Raw genomic sequence first — 12,503 nt, 5'->3', positions numbered from 1 at the left:
AAGAACGGTGATGGATCAAACCCAGATCTGTTGACTGGGTGTGAGTGTTTTGTACCGCTTAGGATATCTTTAGAGACACCAGAACCCCATCTCTCTCAAACAGTAGGCTCGACATGTTTTGGGAGCTTGGACAATTTTCTATGCATTGTATTAGCTGGCATAAATCAGAAATTCACCATTGGGGGAGTTAGGGGTAAAGAGTTCTGTCCAAGGACATCCCATTTATGCAATAGATATGTAGGTGGTACAAGACTGCTGCAGATTTGTGAATTTTAACTGGATGCTGCTGCGTGTCAGATTTGCTAAAAGCAGCAATCATTGCAGGTACTTCTTTTTCCTTTGTCACAGCATTAATGTGTTATTCCCTTCCAATTTCTCTATGAAGATCTGCTAAGCATCTTACCGCCCCAAAGATTTGAAAGTATGGATTTTTCCCCTACTAATCACTTATAACAACTGAACACCCAAGCCCCCCCTCCACCCACCAAACCCCAGGCCCCCATCCCCACAATTCGTATACCTAATGTGCAGGTATGTTTTTGAGGTCACTGTCCATAACACAAGACAACCACATTATTTATGCTGCTTTGCATTAAGTGAAAGGTTATTTCAGGTGCACTGGTGCCATACAGTTCTATTAAGTAAATAGGTTCGCGTTTAAATATTTCTGCATTCCTACAACTATCAATAATGCATCCCATGCATGCTGCTTTTTCTATCGGACTACCCATAAAAGTTGGCAACCACTGGTAAAGCCAACAGGTCTCTCCTTTAATACGTGGGTGCAGAGCTGCCAATCTCTACATTATTGTTTAAAAAGTAAGAGAAATTTAAAACTTTCTTTGATAGCTTTATTTCGGTCAGTGACCATAAAAGCACAGATAAAATATGTACATATACATAAAATGCATAAATAATTCAGTATTTTAGATAAAAAGTTATTAAACAGCAGTAATCAAAGTGGGAACAAAGAACAATAAAATTCCATTTATATTAAAAGTTAATAGTTGATTGATTTATCAGGGCTGACCTTCTTCTCCACATACCATATAAAAAACGGGAGACATAAAACACAATTGGGGGGGGAAGTGTCATAGCGTAAAATCCTGCAGGCTTGTGCACAGTGCTTTAATCCCAAGTTTCTGCACAATGGCACGAGCCAGGCTCTTCGTATTTTGTTATAAGCGGAGCAGAAAAATAAAACATGGGCAAGGTCTTCTTTGGTTTTATTACAGACGGGACAAACCCCCACACCTCTTCCCATCCACTTGCAAGTCAATTCCCCAATCGGGAGACAGCCGTACCTTAGTTGGGTATATAACTTCTTTGCTCTGGGCGGCTGAATCAAGTCTAGGAACTCCTTACTGGGGGTCAGTTTTACTTGCAGGAATTCCATTGTCAGCCTACCCATAGATGACAGGCGGTATAGTTGGTCCAGATTATGCTGTCTAATTAGAGCTAACAACTCCGTTCTTTTTACCGCCAGACAGCCTTGCTCTGGGGTCTCCCAAAGTTGGGGAAGGCCAATCTGGTATAATGTGGCCTTTATATGGGATAGCCAAGGTATGTTTCTACTCTTCAGCTGATCCCAAATTGCAAGAAACTCAGCTCTGTAATCGCCGAGCTCTGATGCTGTCCACAACCTTCTCCAGTACAAGAGGGGTCTGTTCGCCAGAAGTTCAAAGATAGGCTCTAGATCTAAATCTAGTCTCAGGGGTATCAGCGGGGTGCTCTGAGGGAGCCCTATCAAATTTCTAATGAATGTATGTTCGACCTTAGAAAGGTGTGATACACGGGTATGGCCCCAGAGTTCTGCACCGTACATTGCAGCAGGTCTAGCTTGGGCTTTATAAATTTCGAGACCAGGGGAGACTGGTTTAAATAGCGTTTTCCTTTGGAATTTATTTATACCCCGCGCTATCTGTGTGAGCCTCAGGGCAGATTTGACCACCTGTGGGCCCCAGCCAAAATCTTCGGTCAGGGTAACACCCAAATAGACGAAGGTACCAACCCTTTCTAATGGGATGCCATTTAGGACTGGGCAGGGGCGAGTGCGCTTCGGGGGGCCGAAGATCATGAACTTTGTCTTTTCTAAGTTGATCTCAAGCCCCCTCGAAGCACAGAATATTACAAAGCCATCCAATACCCTCTGGATGCCTGTAGAGGTTCGAGACAGCAATAAGGTGTCGTCTGCGAACATCAATGCAGGCACCCGTCCAGATGCCAACCGAGGAACATCACCATTCTTAACCTTGTCCAACTCACCCACCAAACCATTGATGTAAAGGCTAAAGAGAGTGGGGGCCAGGGCGCAGCCCTGATGCACACCTCTGGTAACTGGAAAACGTTCTGAAAGCTCTCCATTTTTCCCGCAGCGTACCTGAGCATAGTTCTCTTTATGGAAACGCTTCAGAACTTCTAGGAGGTAAGGCGGGAGGTTTAGATCTTTCAGGACCTTCCATAGACTTTCTCTGGGCACGAGGTCAAAAGCAGCCCGTAAGTCTACGAAGACCAGGTAGAGACTACCCCCTCCCAGAATTACGGTTTTCCAAAATAAGACCTGTAATCTAAAGAGCTGATCCAAGGTCGAGATCCCTGCTCTGAACCCTGCCTGGTAGGTACTTAATGTCTTGTTCTCCTCTGCCCACTCAAGTATTCTATCTAGTATGATCCGGCCCATAAGTTTCTGTGTAGTATCCAAGAGACTTATAGGCCTGTAATTCGAGGGAGCTAAAGGGCAACCTTTCTTGTAAATAGGAACAATTTCAGCCCCTGCCCAGGTATCTGGTAAGTTAGCTCCTGCCAGGACTGCATTGAATAGTACAACTAGATAAGGTCCCCAGATTTTAGGTTGTGAACGAAAGAGATCGCCTGGCACTTTATCTAGCCCTGGGGCTTTGTTAGAGGGTAGCCTGGTAATAGCAGATTCTACTTCTTTGATTGAGATAACCTCAGTACTTCCAGTAGTCATCTGCTTCCTAGTTCTTAGGTGGCCAGAGTAGTTTCCACGGTCTGGTAGCTCCTGAGGAAAATGCTCGTGTGTAGGATTTAAATCCAATGGAACACAGAGTTGGTCTTTTGGTTGCATTATCCGAGCTCTATTCAGTGGCTCCGGGGTGACCGAGGGGGAAGAATACAATGTGGCAAAGTGCGTTTCCCATACTGAGGGAGCAATGTTTGGCAGGAAAGATTCCCCACTGCCTCCTACAGAAAAACTCACTAGCTCCCAGAAGAGTTTGGCGTCCTTAGTCACCAAGGCATCCCTCAGCGCTTCCCACCTCTCTTCTTCCCATTCCAACCTACTCCTAGACAGCTCCTTCTTATACGCTTGTCTAGCATCTCGAGTGTTGGGTTTATTTTTTGATTTAATTGCTGCGAGAAGGTTCTTTTTTAGATCCCTGCACCTAGTATTAAACCAAGGAAAAGCTTTGGGCACATACCTCTTTGCTCTAGCTATTGGATAGAAAACATTTCAAAATATTGGCTCGTGAGAATGTAACTACTCAGTCATTGAATGTTACTCATAATTACACTGAAATTATGAAAACGTCACACACAAGCAATCTGAAACCTTGGCAGCTATGAAAAGTGTGCTCTGCCGTCTGGTGCTGTTGTATGTTGTACCTATTATTATGTCGACATAGCACCAGGAAACCCTCCTGAGAATAACTATGTGCTTATTATTATCATTCATTCATGAGCAACATTTTTATTGCTGCTATTCTAGCTGTTAGCATTAGCTTTAAGCAGAAGATCTCTAGCAGCGTATGCTGTGGAGCGAGTCTTTAGGAGAAACAGGGCAATGTTCAGAGTTCTAGATGGTCTGTGCCCTGCCACCTCCCCTGCTCCCGGCCTTGGCTAGCCCCTTGCTACTCAATTGGGGCCTTTGTGATCACACACCAGTCAGGTCCTGAGTGATCAACCTTAGCAGCGAGCAGGTCATCTTTGTAACTGGTGGGTTCTTCTCCGAATTGAAATACAACCTATTAACAGAGGATTTTCCGCCTTGAGAAAGCCCTGGTCTGCTGGCCCCTGGGCGAAACACGTGTCAGCTGTTACTGGTTTTTGCACAGGTCTTCAAATAAAGAAAAGAAAAAAAATATATATAAGACTACCATAACCGAGTGCTCAACTTTCTCTATATATACACACGACGTCCAATACAAAATTTGGGGATGTATTCACCCTATAAATCTATATGATCAAAAAAGAGCACAAAACAATCATACACGTGAATTCTTAGCTGTGAGCAGCCTTTGGACACAAATATCATCCCTTGGCCAGCAAATTGAAACAATAATCCAGGAAAATGGACGTGAGAGGCTGTACAAGGGGCGGAAGTTGGAAGTAGAACGCAAGAGAAACAAACAAAGAGAGTGGGGGCATTTATAAAGAAAATGAGCGCTGCAGCCTCCACTAACACCACATAAAAAGCATTTGTGTGCTCACCTCAACCTAGGGGCCCGGAGCCTAGCTCGTTCATAACCAAGGCTTGCCTTGCCTGCAGTTCCACAAGTTTGAGACCAAATCACAATGCTCATTTAGTTGGATTAGCTAGAACAGGAAACTGTGCGGAAGTTATCGCAGAACCAGCAACAAGTACCACGAGCGGCGCACACGAGGAGCACGGCAGCCTCCTCTCCCTGTGGGCATGTTAGCGGGCGATGGCTCAACACACGGGCATCCACTCACTCCCCTTACCTGACAGAGGAGCTGTGCGGCGGTCCCTCCTGCGTCCATCCTGCCGAGGAGGACAGCCCTTCCCCGGCACCGCCGACGCTGCTTCTGCTACCGGCGCCGCGGAGCTGGCAGGCTGGGAGCCCTGCCGCCGTCGGGGTCCGGCGTCCACCCGTCACAGCCCCGCGGAGCAGGAGGACCGCGCGCAACCACCGCATGCTGCCCAAACCGCGTGAGGGGGTACACGTAGGAGGAAAGAGGGGCCGTATAGGGAGCAGCGGGAAAGCTGGTTGACAAAAGCCGGCGAACTTCACAGCAAAGTGCTAGCAGGCAGAGGTACCATTCACAGCTGAAAGCATGGGCACAAGACCACGCCCCTTTTTCTTCTGTCGAGAGGAGTCACACGTAGCCCCGCCCTCCCTACAACCGCAGCCAGCGGGTAAAGGAAGAACATCTTAGCAGGTGTTCTTTTAAGTGTCCATTTCTTTCAAGTGCTTACACGTGCGCTCCTCGTGTGTTGCTGCATTTATAGAGCGCCGTCCCGTTTTGGATATGTCATGTTTTTTTTTTTTTTTAATCTTCTGGCTGTACAGAGTAGTTGTAGCCAGATAATTGAGTGGGCATGACTACAGAGGGGCCTTGGCTCCGCCAACAAAGTGTGCATGGTGTAAGTTTGGAACCAGTTTTTGATTGGGCCAAAGTTACGTGCTTCCACAAAAAAAGTGCATGCCTTCCACACGCTGTGATACTTTTATTTATACAGCTGCCTGAGGTTGAACTTTCAGGGGCGCACACAAGCCATTGTAATGCAATAAAAGTGACTCTGGCAGCAGCACAGATGGGAGGAGCCTGAGGGCAGTCAACCTACATGGATTTTTAGGTCTAGCATGACTCTGCAACCGTCATCTGGCTTTTTAACCTACAAATATATTATTCTTGAGTTCTTTGCTTCCACAGAAATATATATCCATTCCCATGCTATTTGTAATGCTTCATATTACCATGCACCAGTTCTTTAAAACCAGACCTATTGGCATTACCAATGCTTGGTTTAAAGCTTTATTTTTATTGCTGTTTCAAAGTAAAACATGTTAGGAAATCCAGACGTCCGTTTCGTAGGTAAGGAATATAATTATGAAACTGAATTGCAATATAAGAGGCCAGCCGTTCCAATGCCCTCTATAGATTCAGCAGTTTGGTTATATTTTGGAACCTCCTTGTATGTGTGAACATTTAGGAACATGTTTTAGAGTTAAAATTAGGGAGTTTAGTTGTAATTGTATTGGAGCAGACGGACTTTCAAGGGAGAGAAAGGTTAATTAACAGCCTTTTCTGACAGGATTGGCTGAAGATTTGATGTATATTTTTAACAGACAGTTTACCCAAATGCAGATATCAGAGGCCGTGCTCCAGCAATTGTTGTCCAACACTGGAAATTGCTACAGTCCGCAGGGAAAGCAAATTATCTTTAATTAGATGGTAGAGAAACAGTGTCAACAGGGGTGTAACCAGCAATATACAGGGAGCGCCCTGGAAACAGAATAGGGCATGAGGTTATTTAGTTTCGACTCCATTTTGTATTCCGTCGCCATTTTGTGTTGCCCTCACTCAGGCAGCTCGGCGAACGAAAAGGCAGTTCTTAATTCATGTAAAGCGGATCCAGCCGTCAAAGAAAGGGGAAGTGGGGGATGCCCAGAGCCAGCGGAAGCCAACCAGGAGGACCAACTAGAGTGGAGATTAAACATCAGTTAAATAAAAAAAAATGCCCGTAGAGTAGGCACAGACCAGATCAATGGAAGGGGAACCAGTCTTTGACTGTGGTATAATAAATGAGTGCCACATTGACTGTGGCTGCCATGCAGAGTACCGCATTGAGGGCAGTAAAGGAATGGTGAGTGGTGAAATTAAGTCTGTTTGGGCATTTCAAGTATTATGTAATGCCATTCAGGTTGTGGAGTGCTCCTGATATTTCCCATTGTTCCATTAATTCTATCTTTACTTATGCCCTAAAGCAGTGCTTCTTAAACTTTTGACTTCGAAGGACCCCGCCTTAATCTTTCTGGAAACCACCACTGAATCAAAATTGCAATCCGGGGACCTCAGCATAAGCAATTTTAATTATTTGAAATGTAAAACAACACACAAAAAGATGAGAACAAGTATTGTTTAGAAGAACCATGCCACAGTGGTTTATTCACACATCCCACCCTAAAACACTGCAGAAAAAGAGTTTGAGCTGGCTTCGGATGACTATGTTAAGGAACTCATGCAAACGATACAAGAAATACTTGTGCACATGATGTATTCCAATGAAAGTCAGAGAACCAAAATGTAGCAAAACTTCAGTATGCACAATTAGAGGAGAAAAAATGAAAGTTGGTGACCTTTTGTATGATCTCCAGAAAGGACCAACACATCCCCTTCTTGGCAGCTGTCGGAGAAGGTCCTCTCACATTAACTGCAAAAGTGTCACTTATAGTATAAATAAAAGTACACATCCCAAGACTGGAATACTGATTGGTACATATATGATAGGCAAAGTCTGCCTCGATAAGAAATGCTGAAAATGCACCTCAACCCTATAGGTAGGTCACAGAGGAAGAAAGGCAGACGGAACAAAGAGGACAAAAAAGAGGCTTATCAAAGAAAAGGTAACAATAGGTGGGGTAGACCCTCCATAAAGTTCTTCTTCATTTTTACAGAATTCATCTGGCCAGCAACACCAACTTTGCGGCAGCCTTGATGACCGCCAAGTATCAACACAATCCATCAGCCAACAGCATCGTAGACAGCAACAAAAGCCTTAGACCACATCACAAAGGTTTCTTGTACATCTTCAATAATGCACTGATACTTTCAAAGATTATGCCAACCTGGAGAAGCTGAGTAAAGGGACTGTTTACCATCTTTGCTTGCAAGGAAAAATGTTGATCTTTGGTCCAGACTCTTAAAGGCGTAAAGGGGGAGAAAAATGTAAGGACATCCTTGTTGTACGATGGGTCAATAAAACCAATTGTAAGGATACAACACTAGTAATAGATGGCATTACCCCTCACCTTCAATTGCGTAGTGCCATGCACACTCACAGCAGTACAGAGTTTTCAGGTGTCAAATGAGTTAGTACCCATGGCCATGGCAAAGGTTGGCAGATATGACTAATTTTATCAATAGGATGTAGCAAACTATCACTAGGAAGAGTATATATATACCAGTAACCTTCACAGTCCAACAACCAACAGGGAACACATGCTACCTGTATTTGAAAATAGCTATATAGATATATATGTTGTGAGCTGCCTTGAACCAGTACCACCAAAGAGTGTGAGAAAGAAAAAATGGCAACGCAAACTAATGACACTGTCAATTAAGCATATGCCTTGGATGTATACCAAAAAAGTGTCATGATCAGTTTAAGGGAGCAGGCACTTTGGTTATCTAAATACACCTGTAGCATTCCGTTTTTCTTTGTATAATATGCTTGATAAATCTAGACATTTCCAAGGAGTATGGGAGGGAGAGTTACACACACCGTTACAGCAAATACTTGAACCACAAAGTGAATCAGGAAAAAAGAAAAGAGATATGGAACATGCTCGAAACAGGAGGGGTCCCTGGCAACTCAATAAGCCTTGTAAGTGGAAAAAAAACAGACCAATTTGGCACAAGGATTAGGTAAAGAAACAGACCATTGTCTGGAAGCTACCTACAACTGGATCAACTACAATTAACTGTGAATGCTCTGCGGGAAACGTTAGACAATACAAATACAGCAAAGCATATATACTACTCCCTGGGAGGGGAGTAGCAAGAGGAACAGAGACATGCACTGCCTCTTGACCTTAACCCATGACAACATGGGTGAGTGCAAAGGTGAGAAGGATTGCTTTGGGCAGGAGTGATGCTATCACCAATGTCTCCACTCTGCTGCAATGGATGCAGCACATGGGCACACTGATAAATGCTGACAAATTCCAACTAGTTACTATTCATTTACCTGTGTATGCATCAGGCAACTGATTGAAGGCAGCCATTCTAACAGTCTATATTTGGAGTGTGAGCCAGAAGAGTCATGGTCAGACTGCTCAGTACATGTAGCTCAACATTCTGCACATACGTTCCCACCGTGAAATGATTAGGACAAGCCTCTAGAAAGAGAATCTCACCTGAATGTTGTAACCAGAAAGAGAGCATTTGGATCTTTTAATGTACTGCAGCAGGATTGGTCTAGATGGATGAAAACCTCCTGTAGCTCTTGTCTATATCAACCGTCCCTCCATGATGCTCCTGCATCTCCGGGATCCCGTGTCCGACCACAGTAGGTTTCCACACAGACGGAACACCATGACAAAGTAAGCGTATGCCTGCTTAAACCTGTGGCCTTCCTCTGCTTGAGGTTACTGCTATTTTTTAGACGCAGTCGAATTTCATTTTTCCAGTGTGGGACTACAGGTGCCCGCCCTTAGCCGGGATCGATGCGATTGCATATTAGCCACATAAAAGTAAGATAATTATTAAGACTGTTTTCTCTGCCATAATTGTGTTTGTTTTATGTGCGGCTCCATAATACGTGTTTCTGAGGAACACGAGAAGTCGCCCTCCTTGCATGGACAGAGCTTGTAGGACTATTTATCTTTAGTATGACTTTGCGCATGTGCTATTTAACTTCACATCGTTGTTACTAGAACAACACTAATTTGTGCACTAATCTGGGTGACACGCGCTCGCTTTAGAGCTAATCTTGGGGAATTGATTTAGACTGGCCAGGTGGCCATTCTCTGCACTTGGAAATGGAAATATGGGAATGATTAAACAGAGTCACATAGGTCCATTTAACCAGTGGACTAGTACCAACTATTACAGATTGTTGTGAACGTTCTCATGCTCTGTTTTGTGTTTTCAGATTACCTAATGTTGGTGTGAACTGTAAGTTCACACCAACATTACCCTCACAGCACACCTTAGTGTGTGTGCTGATACTTCATGAGGCCCCCTCTTTTCAGTGTATGGTGGCCCCACTGCACCATTTGGTCCTGAAGAAAACCTTCATAATTGCTTCGCAAGGCTGAGACATGTAGGTCAGTTTTGGATATTAAAGATCAAATTAGTCTTAGCTGTATCCACCCCTGTTTTTAGGTCTCGCCTGACCCAGCACTTGCGCTGGTCTGGCGAGACTTAAAGTAAGGGCTTCAAAAAATGCTACCGCCGGCCACAGCTGCAGTGTATGTGTGCGGGCGCGCGCTTGAGCAGAGGCGCCATATGGCGTGATTACTGCTGCGCGTGCACCACTCGCGCACATGCACTGCAAGCTCTGGCCGGCGGTAGTGCTTGCTTTTTTTTCTGTTTATTACTTCTATGTAGTAATGGCGCACCCGTGCTTTAGCTTAAACATCTTAGGCTAAAGTCGGGTGCTGAGATTGCTTCAAAAGTAAAGAAATAGACTGTCAGGGCTCAGGCAGTCTGTGTGGTGTCTAAAACTACCTGTCCCAGACTGCTTAGCAAGAAAGGTGGTTGTGTGCTGTCCCATACTGCCTTGGGACTGGTCAGGTGATCGGGAGGGTCTTAAGCCTTCCGAAACGCTAGCTTAACGCTTGGCTTCAATTGTGGAACCTGCCCTGTGCCTTTTGGTACACCTTCCCTTATCTCCTGTGTCATTCAGTTCGTGCCTGTTATCTTGGATTTATAACCCGCTCGGATTACTAGATTCTGGAGACGCGCATTCATTTTTCTCCGCTTTATCGAGAGCGTTCCCGATAACGATCTCCGCACCTGATTTCAAGCCTCAGCACAAGAACGCGCTGCTACGGACATCGCCGCTGCTTTCAAGTCTCAGCGCGAGGACGCGCTGCTACGGACACCAACGGTTTCAGGTTGGTGGTGTTCTCCCTCCAGTACGAAGATTTAAAGACGCCGCTATTCTTGACAAGGATGCGTTGAAATCCCCCCAACGGCGGCTTTCCGTTCTATTTCTTTTCACTTCCCCATCAAGAGTAGACAACGCAAGGAAGCGTTGAACTTTGGCTCACCCTGATCACGGATTATCAAACTCTTGCACGTTTTGTTTTAACGCGAGTAGGCGTTAAGTACTGGCACGTTGCCGTTTCATGTTTCTGGGCCCTCCATGCCTTTTAAGTTTTTGGTTGCGCTAAGAAAGTTAGCTTCCTGATAATTCGGACGTCTTTTCCCCCCACCCTTAAGAATTACAGAGACGTTATCTGTATACTTTCAACTCTCACTATCCTGAGAAGACACTTATCATAGCGCCTGGGTGCTACTTGAAAGAACAGGCTTTCGCACTCTCCTGGGTACTGCCTGCTGGTCTGCACTCTGGTTAAGCAGCCACCATTTTTTTACTTTATTGTTAAGAGACCTGTCCACACTCAAGGAGCATAAGGGGGACTCACTTCCCGTGCTTGAGAGGTAAGCTGTGGGATAGTACACAACCTGATTGATAGTGGTTAAATGGGGATTGGTATTGTATAGGCCTTAGACCTCAGTTATATGAGTAATCTCCTGTTTTGTTTTTTGTCTCTGTATCTAGAAATCCTCCATTTACTGGCCTCGAGCCAGCTCTATTGAGGTATTGGATCTGTTGCTGAGTATTCTTCTGGGTCTCTTCACTTTTTGAAGATAGTTGCCTTCCTCTAGTGTGTTTCAGTTGTGGCACTGAGGAGACGGTATCTTTGAAGAGGGGAGGGATTTTTTCTTCGCTCCTGGGGAACGGGATTAGTTTGCTGGGGACGTCAGTCTAACTCCCGACAGAAAGCCAAGCCCACGGAGTTTGTTCCCCCTGAGCGAAGAACGGCTTTTTGTCACACCCAGAATGGATGAGGCCATGTCTGCCGAGGCTACAGAAACCAGAATGAGAGAGTTAGCCACTGCTGTAGTCAATCTGCAAACCGAGCTTAAATTGGTGAAAGGCGAAAACCAACGCATTCTCTCCGAGATAAGCGTATTGAAGATGCTAAAACAAGTGGAGGTTAGAAGTACAGACACTAACCCTAAACATAAACGAACATATATACAACCCGCACACTTCCAGGTCCCCTCCCTCGCCTCTGCTACAGTACCTACAGAGACTGCACCTTCCCCCGTAAACGTCACAGTTGTCACGCCACCACAAACCCCTCTTGCCATGCCCAAAAGATTCAATGGGGACTGTAACAGATATGGGGTATTCTTGAATCAATGCCATTTACAATTCCTCTGCAGAGCAGCCTCTTTTCCCGATGACGCAGCAAAAGTTGCTTTTATAATTTCCTATCTGAGTGGCAATGCAGCACTTTGGGCGGTGCCTTTAGTTGAAAACGATGATCCCATTCTATACAATTTGGCTCTTTTTAAGGATAGGATGAGGAGTCTTTTTGCGAGACATTCGTACATGCAGGCCAGTGACAATGAATTATTAAATCTGAAGCAAGGGTCTAAGGACTTGTTGACTTATATTACCACTTTTAATCGTCTGGTCACGGAAACTCACTGGCCTGAAGAGAAGAGGACTTCATTGTTTTACAGAGGTCTTAAAGATGAACTTAAAGACATACTGTCACAAATTGTAGACCCGCCTGAAGACTACGCTGCCTTCATGGATTTAGTTGTTAAGTTAGATCATCGACTCATAGAGAGAAAAGGAGAGAAGACCAAAGGAGATTATCCTCGTTTGTTTCTGGCAAGAAGTGAGAAGAAAGAGGCTAGGGACACCAGCGAACCGATGCAGATAGGAGGGATCAGAGGACCCCTGACCGCTGACGAAAGAGAAAAGCGCAGAAAATTGAATCTCTGTCTGTACTGTGGCAAGGGAGGGCATTTCGCTAGAGAATGTCCAGTTA

At 44.9% G+C, this 12,503-nt stretch overlaps 1 protein-coding gene across 2 annotated transcripts in view; it reads right to left on the bottom strand.

Moving 5' to 3' along the window:
• The window catches only part of MTHFD1L (methylenetetrahydrofolate dehydrogenase (NADP+ dependent) 1 like), a 1,409,858-nt gene extending 1,404,810 nt beyond the window's left edge, over positions 1-5,048 (bottom strand). Inside the window, exon 1 of one of the 2 annotated variants that reach the window (XM_085612491.1) lies at positions 4,702-5,048. In XM_085612491.1, coding sequence (XP_085468617.1) covers positions 4,702-4,895 — 194 coding nt within the window. In that variant the 5' untranslated portion in view covers positions 4,896-5,048. The remainder of the gene's footprint in view (positions 1-4,701) is intronic. The other variant, XM_085612490.1, reaches the window with a different exon arrangement.
• Positions 5,049-12,503: the final 7,455 nt, after the last annotated feature.

Source organism: Triturus cristatus, chromosome 6 (genome assembly GCF_964204655.1).
Source record: "Triturus cristatus chromosome 6, aTriCri1.1, whole genome shotgun sequence".
In the NCBI taxonomy this organism is placed as follows: domain Eukaryota; kingdom Metazoa; phylum Chordata; class Amphibia; order Caudata; family Salamandridae; genus Triturus; species Triturus cristatus.
This window is presented reverse-complemented; position numbering and strand designations above follow the sequence as displayed.